The 22,494-nt window shown below is 43.6% G+C and overlaps 2 protein-coding genes across 2 annotated transcripts; one reads left to right on the top strand and one right to left on the bottom strand.

The window, feature by feature from the left end:
* Nucleotides 1-11,668: 11,668 nt before the first annotated feature.
* Nucleotides 11,669-13,288, bottom strand: LOC124249395 (major allergen I polypeptide chain 1-like). Its single transcript, XM_046680325.1, has 3 exons — nt 13,182-13,288; nt 12,837-13,024; nt 11,669-11,819 (listed from the first exon to the last, which is right to left on the bottom strand). The coding sequence occupies exons 1-3, from the start codon at nt 13,240-13,242 to the stop codon at nt 11,790-11,792; spliced, it is 279 nt and encodes a 92-aa protein (XP_046536281.1). The 5' UTR covers nt 13,243-13,288; the 3' UTR covers nt 11,669-11,789.
* A 3,796-nt stretch (nt 13,289-17,084) lies between these two features.
* LOC124249394 (major allergen I polypeptide chain 2-like) lies at nt 17,085-18,032 on the top strand. The gene is made up of 2 exons (XM_046680324.1): nt 17,085-17,194; nt 17,719-18,032. The coding sequence occupies exons 1-2, from the start codon at nt 17,134-17,136 to the stop codon at nt 18,015-18,017; spliced, it is 360 nt and encodes a 119-aa protein (XP_046536280.1). The 5' UTR covers nt 17,085-17,133; the 3' UTR covers nt 18,018-18,032.
* The last annotated feature ends 4,462 nt before the right edge of the window (nt 18,033-22,494 follow it).

Genomic DNA, 22,494 nt, shown 5'->3' with positions numbered 1-22,494 from the left:
TATTAAAAAATAAACAAGCATGCAAAAAGACAATGACAATGGCATCAAAAATCAAGAGAAAAAATACCAATAAAGCAGACTCACAGAAGATTCAAACACTGACATTATCAGATATGAAATTTAAAATAAATGTGATTAATAAGTTAGAGAAATTAAATGACAGGGCCAGCTCCGTGGCCGAGTGGTTAAGTTTGCGCACTCCACTTCAGCAGCCCAGGGTTTCGCTGGTTCAGATCCTGGGCGTGGACATGGCACCACTCATCAGGTCATGCTGAGGTGGCGTCCCACATAGCACAACCAGAAGGACCCACAACTAGAATATACAACTGTGTATTGGGGGGCTTTGGGGAGAAGAAGAGAAAGAAAATAAAAGAAGATTGGCAACAGACCTTAGCTCAGGTGCCAATCTTAAAAAAAAAGAAATTAAATGATAAGATGGATAATTTCAGCAGATAACTGAAAAATATTATAAAAGAACAAAATGGACTCTAGAAGTGAAAAAGATGATGACTAAAGCTACGTATTCAAATAACACATTTAAGAGCAGATCAGGTGCCGCTGTTTAGAAAATTAGTAAATTGTAATTTAGATCAAAGGAAAGTATCCAGAACAAAACAGAAAGGCAAAAGGATGCAAAATATAGAAAAGTGTGTAAGAGATAGGTGGGACACAGTGAAAAGATCCTACATATGTAGATGTTCAAATTACTGCTGTGATTTCTGTCTCCTGACTGGACCCTGACTGGTAAGGGTGACTCCCAGGGAGCAAAACTGGCAGTGAGTGGCCACAGCTGTGAAGGTGTAGCAAGGCAGCAGGGATGCTGGCATTTGTACACTGGGATGCCAGTGCTTCTTCGTGTATCACTTTCTGTCCTACTTGTACCAAAGATGGCTCTGGCTGGAGGGACCCAAGGGATATGAGCCAATGCAAAGAACAGTTGGTAAGCTACTTCGGAGATAACAGGGCAGTTCTCTCACAAGTCCTAGATTGGGCTATGCTACCAAAGCTGAGTGGGTTGCTTGGATGGGACATTAGTTAGCACTCTGGGCATCCAGAGAACTCCTTAGCAGTGCCAGGAGATGGCCTGTTATTGGACTTAGTGGACCAGGCAGTGATAAATTAGAACTACAGCCAGCCTGTTGCAGGGTCCTTGAAACACTCCAATGTGCCAGTTGCTATAGTTGAGTGCACAGTTGGTTTGGCAGGTACTGAAGCCATGGAACTAGGAGATCTGAGATGGTGGTGGTAGTGAGGCTCTTGGAAATCTTCGAGCAGCAACTGCTAGTCAAAATGTACAAGCATTTCAACATTTTGAGAACCAAAACATATACTGGAATGAACCAGCTTAACGTAAGCTCTCTCAATAACCCGTCCCTATTTTTACCCATGATCATATCCTTCCTGACATCGTTTATCTCCCTAACCAGCCTGTATCCTTTGATAGGCCGTTTCCTCATGAGTACCGATTCTTTGTACACTCACTGTACTTGCTTGGACAATCCTCATTTCGTGATGAATCCTATCATTCCAACTGAGGTGGGAGCATTGTTCGACAAAGTTAGAAAACTGGGCTGGACGGCTCCTCTATACATTCATGATACATAATCTCATTTACTTCACATTTCTCCTCAGCCAACTTTTTCAAAACGTTTATATTGATTCCCACCTTACTCCATTCTTTGTCCCAAACATTTCCCATTCTTCTAACCTCTAAAACAGAAACATTTGACCACAGAGCTAACAAAGCATAAGATTTAGGGCCCCTCACTTTCATGGGATACTTTCAAGTGCTGGAAAGGGACATAGCAACGTTTTTACATGAGCATATATTTTTTATAAAATTTGAAAAAACGAGATATTTTAGGCACAGTGAAAATTGCTCTCTCTTTCCATTCTGACTTAGCCTTCTTCAAATTTTCCCCTCTTTATGGATGGGGGTGGAGAGCTTGCAGGCACATTTTTTTTGTTGTAATGGAACTATTGGGTCTCTTTAAAACAATTTATTCAGATATAATTCATTTACAATAAGATGGACCCAATTTTAGTGTACATTTTGGTGAGCTTTGAGAAATTTTTACACTGATAAACACATATAATCAAGATATTAAACCTTTCCATGTCTCCCCTACAAATGGAATCATGCAGGATATGATCTTTTATATCTAGCTCCTGTTGTCTAACTATGTTGTTGTGCAGCAAGAGTTGAAATTTTTTTTTGCCCAGTACTATTTCATTGCATTGATGTACCAAAATTTGTTTATCCAGTTACGTGTTGATGGAAATGTGTTATGTTTTCAGAATTAAGTTCTTATTTTTTATTGTAGTGGAAAAACACATAACATGATATCTGCATTCTTAACAAATTTTAAAGTGCAGTCTTATTAACTATAAACACAATACTGTACAGCAGATCTCTAGGACTTTTGTATCTTACATAACTGAAACTTTCTACCCAATGAACAGCAACTTCCCGTTTCCCTTTCCCTCAGCCCCTGGCAAACACCATTCTGTTTTCTGCTCCTATGGGTTTAACTACTTTAGACACATCATGTAAGTGCAATCATGCAGTATTTGTCTTTCTGTGACTGGCTTATTTCACTTGACATAATATCCTTAAGGTTTATCCATGTTGTTGCACATAGTACGATTTTCTTCTTTTTAAAGGATGAATAATATTCCATTGTATGGATATATACAACATTTTCTTTATGCATTCATCCATTAATGGACATTTAGGTTGCTCCCACATCTTGGCTATTGTGAATAATGCTGTAATAAACATGGGAGTGCAAATATCTCTTCGAGATCCTGATTTCAATTCTTTTGGATAAATACCTAGAAGTGGGATTGCTGGAGCATATGGCAGTTGTATTTTTAATTTTTTGAGGAGACTGTATACCGTTTTCCAAAATGGCTGTACCAGTTTATGTTGTCACAAATAATAGTTCACAAGGGTTCCAATTTCTCCACATCCATGCGAGAATTTGTTATATTTTGATTCTTTACTTTTGAAAATTGCTTTCCTAACAAGTGTGAGATGATATCTCATTGTGTTTTTGTATTTCCCTGATAATTCTTGATGTTGAATGTCTTTTTGTGTACCTGTCATCCATTTTTATATCTTCTTTGGAGAACCGTCTATTCAAATCCATTACTCATTTTTTAAAGTGAGTTATTTTGGTTTTTTTGCTATTGAGTTGTAGGAGTTTTGAATGTTATATTTTGAATATTAACTCTTTATATATATTTGAATATTAACTCCTTATTAGACATGTGGTTCGAAAATATTTTTCCCATTCTATAGGTTGCCTTTCACCCTGTTTATGGTTTCTTTTGCTGTGCCAAAGCTTTTTAGTTTGACGTAATGCCACATGTCTATTTTTGCTTTTGTTGCCTGTGCTTTGGGTGTAATATCCAAGAAATCATTACCAAGACCAATATCAAAAAGCTTTCCCCCTGTATTTCCTTCAAGGAGTTTTGCCGTGTCAGGCATTATGTTTCAGTCTTCAATCCATTTTGAGTTGTTTTTTGTGTGTGGTATAAGCTAAAGGTCAAACTTCATTCTTTTTCATCTTGATATACAGTGGCATCCAACATCTTTTATTGAAGAGACTATCCTTTCCCCATTGTGTGTTCCTGGCATGCTTGTTGAAGATCAGTTGACTGCAGATGTGTGAAGTTTTTTTCTGGGCTCTCTATTCTGTTCCACTGATCTATATGTCAGTATTTATGTCTGTATCATACTGTTTTAATTACTGCAGCCTTGTTATATGTTTTGAAATCAAGAAGTGTGGTGCCTCCAGCTTTGTTTTTCTTTCTCAAGATTGTTTTGGCTATTCGGTGTCCTTTGTGGTTCCACATGAATTTTAGAATAGTTTTTCTATTTCTCTAAAAGATGCCATTGGGATTTCAATAGAGATTGCATTGCCTCTGTAGATTGCTTTGAGTAGGGTGGATATGTTAACAATATTAAGACTTCCAATCCATGAATATGGGATGTCTTTCTACTTATTTGTGTCTTTAATTTTTTCATCAATGTTTTGTAGTTTTCACTATACGTCTTTCACTTCTGTGATTAGGTTTATTCCTAAGTATTTTATTTTTTGTAATTTCCGTTTTGGATTGTTTATTGTTAATGTACAGAAACGTAACTATTGTGGTCCTCAGGGAGGCCTCTGGGTTCAGTGATGAGGGACTGGAGCAGGTGGTGGTGGTTGCTAGTGCCAGCAATGTGCATGTGCTCAGATGTGGGGGTAGGCTGCAGGTGCCTGCATGGCAGCAGTGGTATAAGCATAGTAGTGAGGGTGGAGCCAGTGGTAGGGGCTGGGACCAACTGCAGGCACATGTACAGTTGCTGGGGACAGAGCTGGTGGTATGCACGTGTGTGGCTACAGGGGCCAAGGCCAGCTTTGCTGCACGCATATTGGCTGCAGTGGGCCCCAGGGCTGGGACCCTCCATGGAGGCAATAGCTGTAGTGGTTCCAGTTGGGGCAGGTGGAGGGACTCAGGCACCTGTGATATTGAACCTGAAGTGAGTTCGCTCACCTGTTGCACAGCAAGCCAATCTCTGACACTGGGGGTAGTGGAAGAAAGTAGAAATTTTATTCTTGTACAGCGCTGGGCAAGGAGAGAGGGCAGCCAATGCTGAAATCCCAAACTCCCCGAAAGACTAAAAGGAAGGGTTTTTATTTGGGGTTTTAGGTAGGGGAGGGGAGCATAGGGCCTTGCTGGTCGGAGCTTTCCCACCAGCCTGTATCTCTTTGTGGGGAGGAGATAATGAATCCAGGTGCTTGTCCTTGGTGGTGTCTGTCTCCATGGAGGATAGTGGATTCTAGAGCCAGGAAGCCAGAGAGTAAGCAGAGAATGAGTGTTTTGGTTTTAACCCCATATATGCTGGGTTAATGTAGGGAAACCGATATAGAGTCTGTATCACCTGGAGCCCGAGAGAGCGAAAACTTAGTGGTCTTTGGTGGTGAAAGCCGTGGGAGTATGCAGTGTTTGTGCTGGCTGTTGGTTTTCTTGATGGCTTCGCTTATTTTATTTTGTACTACTGTTACTGCAGCTTCTTAAGTGGACCCCTGACCTCTCCCATTGCTATTTTCACTCATGGATAGCTAATTGTTGGTTTTTGTAGGGGGATGGAGGTTGAGATCTTCTACTCAGCCATCTCACTAATGTTACTCCCAAATAATTAGAATCAACTTGTCAATTTCTACAAACTGCCTACTGGCATATGGATCAGGTTTGCATTGAATCTAAAGATCAATAGAATTGAAATCTTAACAATATTGAGTCTTCCAACATATGAGCATGGTGTGTCTCTCCATTTATTTATGTCTTTTACTCCTCTCAGTAATCAATGTTGTGTAGCTTCCATTATACAGGTCTTGCTCATATTTTGTTAATTTCATACCAAAATGTTTCATTTTTTTGATGCTATTGTGAATGATATTTTACTTCAATTTTCAATTGTTTGTTGCCTGTATCTAAAAATATGCTTGATTTTTTTATATTGACTTTGTATTCTGCAAATATGTTAAATTCACTTATATGTCCTAATAGTGTTTTTGTAGATTTTTAGGATTTTCTCTGTATATCATAATGTTATCTCTGAATAAAGGGAGTTTAATTTCTTTATTCCAAGCATATTTTGCATTTCTTTTTTCTTGCCTTATTGCACGTTAGAGCTTCCAGTACAAAGTTGAATAGAAATGATAAGAGTGGGTGTCCTTGCCTTATTCTTGATCTTAGAGGGAAAACATTCAGTCTTTCCTCATTAAGTGCAATGTTAGTTGAAATTTTCTTTGGGTTTTTTTGGGTACTTTTTATTAGATTGAGGAAGCGTGCTTCTATTAGTATTGTTCTGAAAGGTTTTATCATAAATGAATGTTGATTTTTTTCAATATCATTTCTGCATGTATTGATAAAATCGTAGTTTTACTTCTTCCTTTCCAATATGTATTCCTTTGTTCTTCCTTTATTCCACTGGTCAGAACTTCAGGACAATGTTCAAAAGAAATAGTGAAAGTGGTCATCTTTGCCTTGTTCTCGATTTTTGGAGGAAGGTATTCAATCTTTCACCACTGAGTGTTATGTCAATCATAGGTGTTTTTGCAGGTGCAACTTATAATGTTAATACTGTTAATGTTATAATACAATGTTATTACTAAAATACTTATAATGAAGAAGTTCCATTCTCTTCCTAGTTTATTAATAGGTTTTATTATAAATGTTTTGATTTTTTTCAAACATATTTTCTGCATCGATTGGGATGATTTATGGCTTTTCTTCATTATTCTATTAGTATGGTGGATTACACTGATTGATTTTGAATGTTAAACCAATCTTGCATTCTCAGGATAAACACCACTTTGTCATGATGTATCGTCCTTTTTAAGTGTTGCTGAATTGGATTTGCTAATATTTTGTTAAGGATTTTTGCGCATATGTTTATGAAGAGTACTGGTCTGCAGTTGTAACATTTTTGTCTGGATTTCTTACGAGGATAATGCTGGCCCAAGAGATGAGCTGGGAAGATTCCTTTGTCCTCCATTTTCTTAAAGCATTTATACAGTATTGGTATTATTTCTTCTTTTAACATTTGATAGAATTCACCAGTAAAACTCTGTGAGCCTGGAGCTTTCTATGTGTGAAGTTTTAATTAAAAGTTTAATTTTCTGGGACCAGTCCTGTGACCGAGTGGTTAAGTTTGCGCGTTCTGCTTCGGCGGCCCAGGATTTCGCTGGTTCGGATCCTGGGTGCGGACATGGCACCACTCGTCAGGTCATGTTGAGGCGGCCTCCCACACAGCACAACCAGAGGCACTCACAACCAGAATATACAACTATGTACCGAGGGGCTTTGGGGAGAAGAAGAAGAAGAAAAAAAAAGTTTGATTTTCTTAGCAGATATAGGGTTATTCAGATTTTCTCTTTTGCCTTGAGTCAGTTGCTATAATTTTTGTCTTCAAGGAAGTTTTCCATTTCAGCTAAACCACCAGATTTATTGGCATAATTTGTTCATAATATTTCCTTAGTTTATTTTTACCCTATGTAGACTCTATGAAGATATCCCTTCTTTTATTTCTGATTGGTCATTTGTGTCTTCTTTTCTTCTTAATCAGTAGTACAGGTTTATAAAATTTATTAACTTTTCAAAGAACCAGGTTTTGGTGTTGTTGATAATAATTGTTTATCCATTTTCTACTTCACTGATATTATACTTTCTTAATGAATTGATTAGTAAATACAGTATAATGTCTAGTAGAAGTAGCAGTGCAAGCATCATTACCTTGTTTCTTATTTTAAATGGACTGCTTGTAATATTTTACCATCAAGTAGGATGTTTGTTGTAGTTTTTTCAAATGCACTTTATCACACTTGTGAAGACCTCTTCTGTTCCCAGTTTGTTAAGTTTCTTTAAAATCACAAATGACTGTTCAGCAATATAAGACTTTTTTTCTTCATCAAATTAGATGATTATTTGATCTTTTTCATTTAGTCTGTTGATACAGTGAATTATATGTTTTTGTAATGCTAAGCTATGTTTGCATTCTTCGAATAAAATAAACGTTTTTTAACAAAAATATATATTTTTATACATTATTAGATTAGACTTGCTCATACTTTGTTATTATCTGCATATTACTAAATTATCCCCAAATTCTCCAAGAAGAAACAAAACCTCTTCTTCCTATGGTTAACACATTGAGCAATCTGGTGATCCATTTTTTCCCTGCCTGGATAGCTAGCTCCTGAAGTCTCCTGTCCTCATGCTCCGATCTGGACTGATGACTCTCCAAATGTGGACTGATGATGCAGTGGTTGTCCTGGTATTTCCCTTCCTCATCATCTAGGGAGTTTTGATGTCTTCCTCTTTCTTGATCTACTCTATTGCTTTGAGGACAGACATCTTTTTGTAGCTTCCTGAGAACAGGTGTAAGGAAGGTGAATTTTTTTGATTATTACGTATTTGAATTGACAGTTTGATAGGGATAGAATTCTAAGCTGGAAATGATTTTCCTTTAACATTTTGGACACACTCCTCTATTATGTACTAGCTTGCAGTGGTGTCATTCTAACTATTGATCTTCTGAATGCAATTTTGAACCCAGGAAGTGTGGCTCCAGGGTCCCTGCTCTTAACCATTACATCATGCTCCCTCTCCAACTTCCTTCTTGGAGGATGCATACCTGGATGCAGGTAGTCTGTGATGAAAACGTTGGGGAAGAGAGTGTAGACATTTCAATGGTTCCACATAGAAATTTACTATCAATTGCCTCTTTTTGGCTCTGTAGCTTTATTTACTCTTATTTAATCTTGAGTCTTTATTTTTTTCTCCTGGCAGCTAGATCAAAATGGTTCAGATATCTTTCTGACATTATTGTTCTTTCTATGCTTCTCCTGAAAGAATGCAGGATGGGCTAACCCCTCATGGCTTGCGTATGAAAGATGCACTTCAGGCGGTGCCAGCCCTGTATGTCTGGTCAGAGCTAGGTTTGTGGTGGAAACAGCGGTGATGTGACTCTGTCTTGCCCTGCTACCATGAGGAGGGCCTCCTCTTAATCGAACTCTGCTGTGTTGGCCCATGCTAAGACTGTGTTCCTGCTGCCCACACATGGGGCTGCGTGCTTCTCTGCAGGCTTTAAAAGTGGGGCCTGTTTGTCTAGCCAAGTGGTGAGTTTGCAATTACCTCAGTAATCAGGGAACGGAGATGATGAATCTGCATGTGTTTTCTATGGTGTCCCTGTCAGAGGAAGATGTATTTCTGTCTCGTTCAACTATTTCCTCTTTTGAGCACCCCTCAGGATCTGCTAAGTCCTGTGCCTTCCTGGGGAGACCCTCCTGGGGCACATAAGAGAACAGCTTCCCCTTCCACATGGACCCCTTCGGAAGCCTGGGTTTGAAGCTCTGGCTGCATTCCCTGAGTCCTGAGCCTGCTAGCATGGCCAGTCTTAGAATGAGTATAAGTAAGTCGTACCTTTGGGACAGAAGTCAATGTTATATAATATTTTTAAAAAAAGAATGGAAGAGAAACTTCCAGCTATGATGGCAACCACCAAGCAGTACTTTCACCAATGCAGATCTCCTTTGCAATCGTGGGGGCAAACCCTTGCACCACTGTGTGTTGGATCTAGGGCTTTTCTCTCTTGGGGGCTTGTCTCAGTCCTGATTCCTCTGTACTTGCACCCAGAACTTGCCTCCATCTCCGTCTCTTCTTGGCTCCTAGGTGTTGGTCAACGGAACAGCGATGCTTCTGCCTGGAATCCCTCAGAGTCCCATGGACTGGGATTGAGGGTACGTCACAAAAGCACCTTGTCAGGGCAGTCTGGGAATTCCACAGTGCAAGGCCTCTAGAGAAATGAATGGCAAGAGAGCACCTCCTTACCCCACCAGAGTTCCCTGTTGTCTGTGTAGGGTGGATGATGGTGCTAAAGGGCCAACCGGCATGTCCCAGTCCCTTCCTCCTGCTGCTTTCGCTGGGCCCCTTCTACTTGGTGGTCTTTGCTTCCGGATCAGGCAGATGGACATAGGTCACTGTGTTAGTTTGTGTTCTCACCAAAGGAGACCCAGACACAAGGACTCAGGGGCAGGCAGTTTATTTGGGAGATGATCTCAGGGTGCTCATATGAAGAACTAAGGAAGGTGAAACAGGAAAGTTGAGAAAAACCGTGGGGGTGGGCAACTGGGGCTCAAGCCCACTGGGCACCTTCTCAGGGACAGTGTGGAAATCACCTCAGAACTGACGCACCGGAAGTCAAGGAGGCTGGGGTCTGTAGTGTTTGAGGGTTGTCCTGTGGGCATTAATTCCCCCACACTTTCAGAGTGAGCCTAACAATGATTCAGGCAGCTCCCAGGGGTCAGAGGAAGCCACTAAGCAGTGAAGAGAGATGCAGGGTTGAGGAGGGAGGAAGTGTGCCAGCAGGGGATTATCCACCACAGCGCAGGTGAACTCAGGCCGGCCCACATGGAAATGAGGTGGGGCTTCTATGAGCTGAGGCTAAGTCATGTGAGAATCAGAGATCAAAGCCAACAAGCATTTGACATTTACTTTTCAACCCATCTGAGGTTTGGATGTCAGACAGAAAAAGATTTGGAAGAGCATCTGATTCTGATTTTTTTCCCCCAACCGCAGGGTAGACACAGATTCTGTAGGTTGGAGGCAGGCAGCGAGAGGGGAGGGAGCGCATGGACAATATCGAGATGTCCCTTTGGTGCCCAGCAGTCTGTAGGGAGTTCTGTGGGAGTTGAGCAATGGCCAAGAGACTGATTGCGTCCCAGTGAGGACAAGCTGCCCTTCACTCCTCTCCTCCTCATCTTTGGACGGACACGCGTCACACCCATACGCTTGCTGCAGACAAGGGTGAGTCTTTGTTCAGGACATGCACCACCCACCCAGCTCATCGGGGTGGCAACTCTCCTTTCAGAAGCCCTGGAGCTTTTAAGTCCGTAGAATGGGGGAGAGATAGAATATGCATCCTAGGTCACATGTGCGAGGGTGATGAGAAGGGTCTCTACCCCACAACCTACTCATACCCCCTAAACTCCCCTTGCCCCGACAGAGGCAGTTCTGCATTTTAGAAGTGGCCTCCAGCCAGACCCTTGGGATCAGAGCAGTGGGGCATTGACCAAGAGCCAGGTCTCACTCTGGGCGAGGTGGCCTTCCCCTGCTACCCCCGGAGTATGCTTCACATGGAGAGAAGCGGCTGCTCTGGATCACCTCTGGGGGCCTCTCCTAAGCCTCTTCACCCTGAGGGTCTCAGAGGTACCCCCACTGCACTGCGGGAAGGGCCATGTGGTGTAAGCCCAGTGGACTCTTTTCTGGGAGAACTCTCGGTCGCTTGTGGTGGAGCTATGAGAGGTGCTGGGGGTTAGGCCAAGCAGAGTCAGGGTGGCAGCGGGGCCTGAGAAGGTGCCACAATCACGGCCATGGAGCAGAGCCACAGGAGGAGTTGTGAAGCTCCAGGACGCAGGACCCCTACTCTAAGCATTAGACCCACCTTACAGTACATTTACCTGGAGGCAACTGAAGCCACACTTGAGCGGTTGTCATTAGGGTAAACTGAGGCTCAAGAAGTGACCAGATTAGCACTTGTACCTTGATCCTTCGTTCTTTCTCTCCTGTCAGGCACTTGGGACAGGGGCCCCTTCTCACCTACTTTACTCTGGCCTCACCACAGCGTGCAGATGGGAGGCATTTCCATTTCATAGGTGGGAGTCAGAGGCCCAGAGGACTGGAACACGTGCACAGCCGCACGCGACTTAGCCGAGCCTGTCTCCCCCGCAGAGGACGGGCAGGGGCGGGGGGTGGCGCGGGGGCTGCAGCAGATTCTGCTGCCCAGGACCTAGGAAATCTTTGGCAGGCACTTTACACCTCTGCGCGTCAGTTTCTTCACTTGTAAGACTAGGATGATTACTCCCGTCTCTCAAGGTTGCTGGGAGGACAAAATTTGGTAGATAATGCATGTGACCTGTGGGTTCTGGTCACAGAAGTGCTCAAACATTAATTCTAATTATCCTGACCCCCCTCCCCCCACCGATTGAATTGAGTGAAGGAGCAACACCTGACAGCATTCAAATCCAGCCACAGTTGGAAGTCACACCAGGGGTCCTGCTGTACCCCCACCCACCACCAAAAGCCCGATCCCCAAGGAGTGGGCACTCTCTCGTGAATTGCAAGGCTTTTATTGCTGGAATCTTCTAGTCAGACACCCGGACATGGCAGATTGCTCAGACTACTTAGTGATCAGGCAAGTGACTTCCTTGGGGCTCCTGGCAAGGATGGCTCCATTAACAAAAATCACTTGAGTATGTTTTCTCCTGCAAAGAGAAGGTCAGGGAACCCGGTGAGGCCTCAAGCAGTGAAAGAGACATCCAGCTGCACTGGACACTCACTGGACACTTCCTGGGGAGGGCCAGCAGGCTGGTTTGGAGGGTGGCCTCTGGAACTGAGCAGGTAAAGGCAGATTCCTCCCAACTTCCTGCACCACAAAAGAGTCCCGGGGTGTGCCTAGAAGCTTCCTCCAACAGAAGAGAGAGAGTAGGAGCAGTTGCCCTGGTGGGATGGGGGCAAGGCGGCGACAGAATGGAAAGAGGCTGCTGAGCAGGAACTGGCAGGGTTCAGATGCGCCTATGGGCACCTGGGAGTCTCCAGGAATGAGCTGACCCCAGTCTGCTTCCTTCATCTGCCCCTTGGCCCCTTGCGGTTGAAGCAGTGGTTTGTTCCCACCACCTCCTGGGGCAGCAGAGAGAGGATTTTCTGTGATTCTCCACTTGGGGCATCCAGGTCTGGGGAGGGCAGGAGTGTGGCTTTTGGATGCTGCCTCCTCTCCTGCCATGTGAGGCACAGAATGGCCTTCTGGGATCCAGACAACAAGGCAAAATGAGGGTCTTAGGGGGGATGGTGTAGGATGGTAGGTAAGGTAAACAAACCAATGTTTGGAGAAGGCAAGGACCCGTGCTAGTGATTTGAAGATCTAGGCTCATGTGCTAGAGAGCCTGGAGTCAGGGAGGCCAGAGCTGAGGGCCTGACACCAAGCAGGTGGTGCCATGGAGACACGAGGGTCTGGAGGGTCCCAGGCTGGTGGCCCAGCAGAGCTGAGCAGTCAGAGCCAGCCCGAGAGCTCAAGGGCTAGACCAATCCTCCCCTGTCCAGTCCTTCCCTACTTGGTTGGTGTCTGCCCTATCCTCTCCACCTCCTCCTTCATGAGGTTCTTTCCCTTCCCAGCTTCCCAGGGGAGGGTCATGGTGGAGAGGAGGATGAGCTCCCCCACCCCACACTGCCCTGAGAGGACCTCCAGACAGGCGCCAAAGGCACAGACACACAGCTCCACCCACCAGCACACTGAGGGCATTCTCCTTATCCTCGGCTGTCAATTTCTTATCAATGCAGTTCTTCAGCTTTTCAGCATTGGCCAATATTACAGGATTGCTTTGGTACTGTGAAACTTTTTTAACATAGTCATCAGGGGTTCCTGTCAGGAATATATTAACATCTTCCTTCACGGCTGGGCAAATGTCACAATCTGGAAAACAAAGACAAGCTGACACTCCCTTGAAAGACATGCATCAGAACATACTCTTCCCTTCCCCCTCCCAACATGCTCAGAACTGCCCTGGGAAAGTGTCGGAGCCCCTGGAGAACCTGTGCTCCCAGGCCCCTATTTCCCAGCTACCACCCACTTCTGCCTGGGATCAGAAGCAAGGTGGTCCAGAGCAGCACGAGAGCACCAGCCCGCTTCATGGTGCAGGTGGCAGGTGCTCACTTTCAATTCTGCCGCCCTTTTATACCTGCTGTTGGCCCCACCGTGGGGCAGGAGGGACCTTCACCTGACCCTGCCTTTTCTAGCATGTGCTGCCAGGCGTCTCCCAGGCCACAGCTTGGAATTGCCTGGGGCTGCGGAGGGAGGAGGTGTGTGTGCTGGTGAGGTGCTAAGTCCCTGAGTCAACAAAGGGCACTGGCTTGGCCTTCCTTCCCCATCTTGGGGCCTGTGTCCCAGGGTCAGCTGATGGGAAAAGCTTAAGAACTGAAATTTCCCGGGTTGACAGGGCAAAGGGGCAACAAGGCTCCCAATCAGGCCTCCTGAATGATGGCCAATGTCAGCCCATCACAACTGCAGGTGACCTTGAAGACCGTCTGGTCTCAACTTGATGATTTTTCAGGAAACTCAGTCTGTAGTTAAAGGTCTCACGGCTGGTAAGTGTCAAGGGAAGGCCCGAGCAGCAGCCCTGACCCCCTGGTCAGGCTCCCTGGTGGCTGCTGCCCTGCCCTGTTTTCATCACAATCTCTGTCCTTGACCTGCTCAGTGGCGTCTCTTGAGCTAGTCCCATAAGCCTGTTTCTGGAGCCCTGATTCCTCCCCTACATGCTGGCCCAGAAGCTCTAGTTGTCTGTTGACCAAGTCCTGCCACTTGGTTATAACACGGCAGTCTGACACAGAAATATAATTTTTCTCCAACTTGCTTCTTTTGAGTTTTTCTGTACTGTTCACACCATCAGTCCTCCACAGCTACAACCTGAGCAAAACCCAAGCTCCTTCTATGACCCACACCTGCTGTGCAATTTGTACAACCAGCACCCTGCCTGCTGCCTCTCTGAAGGTCTCCCTGCCACCTTCTCCATTGCTGGCCTCCTTTCTGTTTCTTGACCACGCCAAGTGTGCTCCTGCAGCAGGGCCTTTGCACATGCTGCCCTCACTGCCTGGAATACTCTTCCGCCAAGTGGCTGCATGAGTGACCATGTAAGTCCTCAGGTCTCTTCAAATCTCATGTTATCAGAGAGACTTGCTCACACTCTTGACACCTCTATTGAAGGGCACTCCCCTGCACCACAGCTCTCTCGGTTCTCTGCTGCTTCATCTTTCTCCACAGCTCTTCTTGCCATTTGTTGATTGCCTTCTGCTCCCTCTTAGTCCCTGGAGAGCGAGGGCCTTTCTGCGTGTGTTGCTGCATCCCCGGGTCTAGGACAGCGGCCAACACGCAGTAGGTGCTTCACAGATGTTTGTTAGATGAATGGAAGGAATATCCCATTTCTCTGGAGTCTGTACATGAGAATTTTTTACTTATACTTGCTATATATGTTTATGAATATTGCCTGGGATTACTTAAGGTAAAGGTTTTAAACGTTTTGTTAAGTCAGAATTAAGAAGCTTGTGAGGGAGGCACTTGCCTCACCTTTTCTTGAGTCATCTGTGACAGAACAAGTTCTGTTGAAGCCCAGAGTCGCTGGGAGGACACAAGCTCTCTAACCCACTCAGAACCCTAAGCCAAACGGGATTCACATCCGGTAACTGCTCTTGGCAAAGAGGCCCCAAGTGCTGAGCTGCAGCTGTCAGCTGGCCACCACAGAGCCACTCCTTGCCACATCTACTGATGCCCAGGGGCCATACCTCTGAAGGTCACCCCGTGCGGGGCTCAGGTTACTGCCATATCCCTCAGAGTTTCCTGGACACCTTTTAGCCCAGGAAAGTGAACCCCATATGCCCCAGGCCACACGTGCTTGCTCATTCTCTACTTGGGACAGAATTTCAGTGTGGTGGGACACCTGGGCGAGGACCATGTGTCTGCTGTTCTTCACAAGGCACTTCTTCAACCCTCTCCTCCGCTCTGTGGGATGATGGAGCAGGGCTTGGAGTACTGAAGTAACACAATCAGGATGCGAATGTCAGGCAGTCCCAGTGCCCTTCCGAGGGTGCCACAACGTCATCTGAGATGTCTCCCGGTGGTGGGGACATCTGGTGAGGTCAGGGGGGATTGCTGGTCAAGGTCAATGGAGGAGCTGCAGCATGTGCAGTCTTTTCCTAATGCAAGGTTTTTTTTTAAAAAATAAATTTTAATTTTGGGATAATTTTAGGTTTACAGAAAAGTCGCAAAGATTTGTCAAAACCAAGAAACTGACATTGGTGCACTACTATTAACTAAGTTCCAGACTTTATTTGGGTTTCGCCAGCTTGTCCGTTAATGTCCTCTTTGTGTTCCAGGATCCAATGATCCAATCCACACCCTAAACACACCACGTTAATCACATCTCCAGGGCTCCTTTCCTCAGTCTTTCCTGGTTTGTCATGGCCTTGGCAGTCTTGAGGAGGACTGGTCAGGTATTGTAGAATGTCCCCCAGGCTGAGTTTGTCTGCTGTTTTTCTCATAATTTAGACTGGGCTTCAGACTTTGGGTTTTTGGGAGACAGCCCAGGGGTGAAGTACCCTTCTTGTCACATGACATCAGGGCACATGTGATATCAGCATGTCTTTCCACTGGTGATATCAGCCTCGATCACGTGATCAGTGTCGTGTTGGCCAGGTTTCCACGCTCTTTTCCTCTTTCCCTATTCAAGTCTTTGGAAATGAGTTGCTACATCTAGCCCACTCTCAAGGCGGGCAGGGTGGTAACTCTACCATCTGGAGGGGAGTTTCTACATATAGTATTTGGAATGCTTCTGTGAGGAAAGTTTGTCTCTTCTCCCTCATTTGTTTATTTATGAAGTCATTTATTTATATCAGCATGGACTTGCACATATTATTTTATACTTTGGGTTGTCATTCAATACTGTGTTCATTTGTTGTTCAAATTGTCCCACATTTAGCCATGGGGAGCTTTCGCAGGCTTCCTTCTGCTAGAGTTTTCACAGACTATCTCATCTTCTTTGTGCCAACAAACTACTTTCCTAGAGTAGAAGGTTGACTTTAACTCTTGAGAGAGTTTAAGCAGATGGAGTGCCACCTCTGCTCGATCCAGCTCTCTGGGCCACAGGACTCCACTGAACAGTGGCCTGTAGGGTTGTGGACCCCTGAGTCTCTGACACGGGAAACAAACTGCACAACCTACTATGCTCACTGATGTTTCTGGGTGCGCTGTGTAGTCCAAACTCCTCTTGGGGCCAGGTTGACTGATGGAGGAGGGTGAGACAGCCAGAAGGAACAAGGCTGGAGCCACTGAGAGTCAAGAAGGTGCCCAGGAATTTGCTCCCTTAAGGGTGAGAGGGAAGCTCGTGGCATAACCCCAAACTGGAGCATTACCTGAGAAAACCCACACGGCCGTGAAGTCCTGCAACTTACCTGGTAGGGAGTGGTCCAGAGCCCAAGGATGGTGTCCACCTGTCCCCAAGGCCAGAATCAGAGACCGCAGCAGTCAAGATGGTCAAGAGGCTCCAGTCAGGCCCAGCTCCCCATACTTGTCTGCAGGACTTCAACTTGGTAAAAGGAAGTTTTCTGGATTAACTTTTGTTTACCTATAGTGGCACAGACCTGTCCTTGACTCCTCCTGTGCTTTTCATCTCCACATTTTTGGAGGATACTGTGTTGGATGCCAGGAAAGTTTGGGGGAAGAACGACTAGGATCAGAGGTGACTCTGGGGCTGGGACAACAGAACATTTGGCTCAGGATACAGTCAGTTAGAAATGTCAGTTTCGACCGGTCTTTGGCAAAGGTAAAACCACATCTTCTTCAGGAGCTTTGCTCTCAGAGTAGGAGGGGCTTCCCACACTTAACACCCCAAGGGCCAAGGGAAACTACCTGTGCCAAGTCTCTGCCCTTAGGCTTTTGGAGCTCCTGGGAACGGTGCGCTAGACTCAGGGAGCTAGTAGTTTATAAGGCAGCAGAAACCCTGCCCTGTGAAGAGCATTCTAGCAGTTGACACTATGAAGGGGGCACTGCTTGTGCTGGCCTTGCTGGTGACCAGAGAGCTGGGCATCAAGATGGGTGAGACTAGAAAGGAGGGAACAGATGGCCTTCTTGATCCTTGCCTCACCCCATCTCAGTCCACCCCAGCATGGTGACCACGGAGCAGGTTCTGGTGACAGATTTAGGGGGCAGCTGGGAGACCATTGCCCAGGAGTCCTGCAGAAACCCTCTGAGGTTTTCAGTCTTTGAATGGAGGGAGAGGTTGGAGACAGAGGGGTCGTTAGTGGTGCACACAGTAGGGGATAGTTAGTTGGGGTAGAGGGGCTTACTTGAAGGGCGGAAGCAGGCAGGTGGGTACGCCTGAGGGCAGTGGTCACGGGCAGAGGGCTCTCTCGTCCTTTCCCCTCACACTGTTCCCTTCAGCTGGAAGTGCTTCATAGAGAATGTTCTTTCTGTCTGGGGTGTAAGCAGTCCCGGGAGAGGGCAGGTCTCTCTGGAAGATGAGTCAGGAGACACCGGATATGTGAATTACTTTCAACCGGTGGGGAAGCAGGAACCTCTTACCCTGGCGATTCCTTTGATGAGGTGTTTTCTTTCTTCAGCGGAAGCTTGCCCGAGTTTTTATGCAGTCCTTGGTGTGTTGTCCCTTGGAAGCAAGACACTGTTGGACACCTCCCTCAATCTGGTCAATGCTACTGAACCGGAAAAAGTAGCCATGGGAAAAATCCAGGATTGCTACAATGAGGCGGGAGTCATAACCAAGATCTCGGATCTGATCGTCATGGTAACTTACTCTCCTTCCCCCAACTCCCACCCTGACGAGATACATGCAGGATATTGCAATATGCCACATTCAAATAGATCATGCAATCGTGGGCTACACAACAGACAAGAGCTATAAACAATCAAGTACATAAACCTTTGCTCCATCCTCCAGCACATATAGTATGCAACCACATGCATGTGCACAGCCAGCCTGTTCTATCACACATGTCCCTATCGTGCCAATTAGCTCACATACAATAGGAAAATAGGGGACTAATACCACTGCAACACAGAAAGTGTATTGACACGTGTGATTGTTTTCCAGGTTAGGGGAGCTAGCATTGCAGGAGTAGATTTTTAACCTTTGGCTGGAAAGAAAGAGCTCAGCTCCTGCACATGTAGGAGCTCCAGCAGCTCTATTTTCGCAATATTAAAAATGAGCACCTGCCTTTAGACTCTTCCCAGGAAGAGACTCCCCGGCTTGGTAAGGCTTCTGGCTTTTGGCCAGTTTCATTTCCTTTTTTGTTTTTTAAAATTGAGGTCATAATAGTTTATAACATTGTGGAATTTCAGTTGCACATTATTGTTTGTCAGTCATCTTGTACGTGCGCCCCTTCACCCCTTGTGCCCACCCCCCATCTTCCCGCTGGTAACCATTAAATAGTTCTCTTTGTCTGTGTGTTTGTTTATCTTCCACATATGTGTGAAATCATACGGTATTTGTCTTTCTCTGTCTGGCTTATTTCGCTTAACATCATACTCTCAAGGTCCATCCATGTTGTTGTGAATGGGATGATTTCGTCTTTTTTTATGGCTGAGTAGTATTCCATTGTGTATATATACTGCATCTTCTTTGTCTAACCATCCATTGATCGGCACTTGGGTTGCTTCCACGTCTGCTATTTGCGAATAATGCTGCAGTGAACATAAGGGTGCATAAGTCTCTTTGAGTTGTTGATTTTAAGCTCTTTGGATAAATACTCAGTAGTGGGATAGCTGGGTCATATGGTATTTCTATTTTTAATTTTGTGAGAAATTTCCATACTGTTTTCCATAGTGGCTGTACCAGTTTGCATTCCCACCAGCAGTGGATGAGGGTTCCCTTTTTCCACAACCTCTCCAACATTCGTCATTTTTTGTCTTGGTGATTATAGCCATTCTAATGGGTGTAAGGTGCTATCTTAATGTAGTTTTGATTTGCATTTCCCTGATGATTAGTGATGTTGAACATCTTTTCATGTACCTGTGGCCCATCTGTATATCTTCTTTGGAAAAATATCTATTCATATATTCTGCCCATTTTTTGATTGGCTTGTTTTTTTTTTTGTGGTTCATTTGTGTGAGTTCTTTATATATTTTGGAGATTAGCCTCTTGTCATATATATGATTTACAAATATTTTATCCCAGTTGGTGGGTTATCTTTTTGTTTTGTTCCTGGTTTGCTTTGCCTTGCAGAAGCTTTTTAGTCTGAGGAAGTCCCACTTGTTTATTTTTTCTTTTGTTTCCCTTGTCTGAGTAGACATGCCATTTGAAAAGATCCTTCTAAGACCGAGGTCAAAGAGTGTACTGCCTTTATCTTCTTCTATGAACTTTATGGTTTCAGTTCTTAACTTCAAGTCTTTGATCCATTTTAAGTTAATTTTTGTGTATGGTGAAAGATAATGGTTTACTTTCATTCTTTTGCTTGTGGCTGTCCAGTTTTCCCAACACCATTTATTGAGACTTTCCTTTTTCCACTGTATGTTCTTAGCTCCTTTGTCGAAGATTAGCTGTCCATAGATTTGTGGTTTTATTTCTGGGCTTTCAATTCTGTTCCATTGATCTGTGTGCCTGTTTTTATACCAGTACCATGCTGTTTTGATCACTATGGCTTTGTAGTATATTTTGAAGTCAGGGATTGTGATGCCTCCAGCTTTGTTCTTTTTTCTCTGGAATGCTTTAGCAATTCGAGGTCTTTGGTTGCCCCATATGAATTTTAGGATTCTTTGTTCTATTTCCGTGAAGAATTTCATTGGGATTCTGATAGGGATTGCATTGAATCTGTAGATTGCTTTAGGCAGTATGGACATTTTTACCTAAGTTTATTCTTCCGATCCATGAGCATGGAATATCTTTCCATTTCTTTATGTATCATCGATTTCTTTCAGTAACATCTTATAGTTTTCATTGTATAGGTCTTTCATCTCCTTGGTTAAATTTATTCCTAGATATTCTGCTCTTTTTGTTGTGATTGTAAATGGGATTGTATTCTTGAGTTCTCTTTCTGTTAGTTCCTTATTAGAGTAAAGAAATGCAACTGATTTTTGTAAATTGATTTTGTACCCTGCAAATTTGCTGCAGTTTTTTATTATTTTTAATAGTTTTCTGATGGATTCTTTAGGGTTTTCTATATATAAAATCATGTCTTCTGCAAACAGCAAGAGTTTCACTTCCTCATTTCCTATTTGGATTCCTTTTATTTCTTTTTCTTGCCTAATTGCTCTGGCTGAAACCTCCTGTACTCTGTTCAGTAAGAGTGGTGAGAGTAGACACTCTTGTCTTCTTCCTGTTCTCAGAGGGATGGCTTTCATTTTATCCCCATTGAATATGATGTTGGTTGTGTGTTTGTCATATATGGACTTTACTATATTGAGGTACTTTCCTTCTATGTCCATTTTATTGAGAGTTTTTATGATAAATGGATGTTGGATCTTGTCAAATGCTTTCTCTGAGTCTATGGAGATGATCATGTGGTTTTTATTCCTCATTTTGTTAACGTGGCATATCAAATTGATTGATTTGTAGATGTTGAACCATCCCTGTGTCCCTAGTATAAATCCTGCTTGATCATGGTATATGATCCTTTTAGTGTATTGCTGTATTTGGTTTGCAAATATTTTGTTGAGGACATTTTCATCTATGTTCATCAGTGATATTGGCCTGTAATTTTCCTTCTTTGTGTTGTCCTTGTCTGGCTTTGGTATCAGGGTGATGTTGACCTCGTAGAATATGTTAGGAATATTTCTGTCTTCCTCAATTTTTTGGAATAGTTTGAGAAGAATAGGTAATAAATCTTTGAATGTGTGGTAGAATTCTCCAGAGAAGCCATCTGGTCCTGCACTTTTATTTTTGGGGAGGTTTTTGATTACTGCTTTAACCTCTTTACTTGTGATTGGTTTATTCAGATTCTCTATTTCTTCTTGATTCAGTTTTGGGAGGTTGTATGAGTCTAAGATTTTATCCATTTCTTCTAGATTGTCCAATTTGTTGGCATACAGTTGTTCATAATATTCTCAATCCTTTGTATTTTTGTGGTATCCATTTTAATTTCTCCTCTTTCATATCTTCTTTTTTTTTTTTTTTAAATTTAAGCCTTCTCTCTTTTTTTCTTAGTGAGTCTGGCTAAGGGTTTGTCAATTTTCTTTATCTTCTGAAAGAACCAGCTGTTTGTTTCATTGCTCCTTTCTACTGTGTTTTTAGTCTCTATTTCATTTATTTCTGCTCTAATTTTTATTATTTCCCTCCTCCTGTTAACTTTGGGCTTTGTTTGTTCTCCTTTTCCTACTTCTATTAGGTGTAGTTTAAGATTGCTTATTTGAGATTTTCCTTGTTTGCTAAGGTGGGCCTGTATTGCTATGAATTTCCACCTTAGGACTGTTTTTGCTGCATCCCATATGAGTCTGTATGGTGTATTTCCATTTTCACTTCTCTCCAGATATTTTTTGATTTCTCCTTTAATTTCTTCAATGATCCATTCGTTGTTAAGTAACATATTATTTAGTCTCCATATTTCTGTCCCTTTCCTAGATTTTTTCTGGTAGCTAATTTCTAGTTTCATAGCATTGTGGTCAGAAAAGCTGCTTGATATGATTTCAATCTTCTTAAATTTATTAAGGCTTGGCTTGTTTCCCAACATATGGTCTATCCTTGAGAATGTTCCATGTGCACTTGAGAAGAATGTGTATTCTGCTGTTTTTGCGTGGAGTGTCCTATATATATCTATAAAGTCCACCTGGTCTGGTTTTTCATTTAAATCCACTATTTCCTTGTTGACTTTCTGTCTTCATGATCTATGCATTGATGTAAGTGGGGTGTTAAGGTCCCTTACTATTATTGTGTTGTTGTTAACATCTCCTTTTAGGTTTGTTAATAGTTGCATCATGTACTTTGGTGTTCCTGTGTTGTGTGCATATATATTTATAAGTGTTATGTCCTCTTGGTGGCGTGTCCCTTTGATCATTATAAACAGCCCCTCTTTATCTCTCATTACCTGTTTTACCTTGAAGTGCACTTTGTTTGATATAAGTATGGCAACACCTGCTTTCTTTCATTTCCCATTTGCTTGGAGTATCATCTTACATTCCTTCACTGTGACCCTGTGTTTGACTTTGGAGCTGAGATGTGTTTCCTGGAGGCAGCATATTGTTGGGTCTTGTTTTTTAATGCATCCTGCCACTCTGTGTCTTTTGATTGGAGAATTAAATCCATTTACATTTAGAGTGATTTTTGATATATGAGGGCTTAATGCTGCCATTTGGTCACTTGTTTTCCCATTCTCCTGCATTTCCTTTGTTTCCCGTCTTGTATATTTTGGACTACCAATTCGGTTAGGTAGTTTCCTATGTTGGTTTTC

This window comes from Equus quagga, chromosome 13 (assembly GCF_021613505.1).
Source record: "Equus quagga isolate Etosha38 chromosome 13, UCLA_HA_Equagga_1.0, whole genome shotgun sequence".
Taxonomy (NCBI): Eukaryota; Metazoa; Chordata; class Mammalia; order Perissodactyla; family Equidae; genus Equus; species Equus quagga.
This window is presented reverse-complemented; position numbering and strand designations above follow the sequence as displayed.

Excerpts from the sequence above, each read along its gene's own strand:
- LOC124249394 (XM_046680324.1), top strand. The coding sequence starts at position 17,134 with ATGAAGGGGGCACTGCTTGTGCTGGCCTTGCTGGTGACCAGAGAGCTG. Across the intron at positions 17,195-17,718 it reads AGAGCTGGGCATCAAGATGG|CGGAAGCTTGCCCGAGTTTT; the intron begins GTGAGACTAGAA and ends TTCTTTCTTCAG.
- LOC124249395 (XM_046680325.1), bottom strand. The coding sequence starts at position 13,242 with ATGAAGCGGGCTGGTGCTCTCGTGCTGCTCTGGACCACCTTGCTTCTG. Across the intron at positions 13,025-13,181 it reads GCTTCTGATCCCAGGCAGAA|ATTGTGACATTTGCCCAGCC; the intron begins GTGGGTGGTAGC and ends TTTGTTTTCCAG. Across the intron at positions 11,820-12,836 it reads AGAATGCCCTCAGTGTGCTG|GAGAAAACATACTCAAGTGA; the intron begins GTGGGTGGAGCT and ends TTCTCTTTGCAG.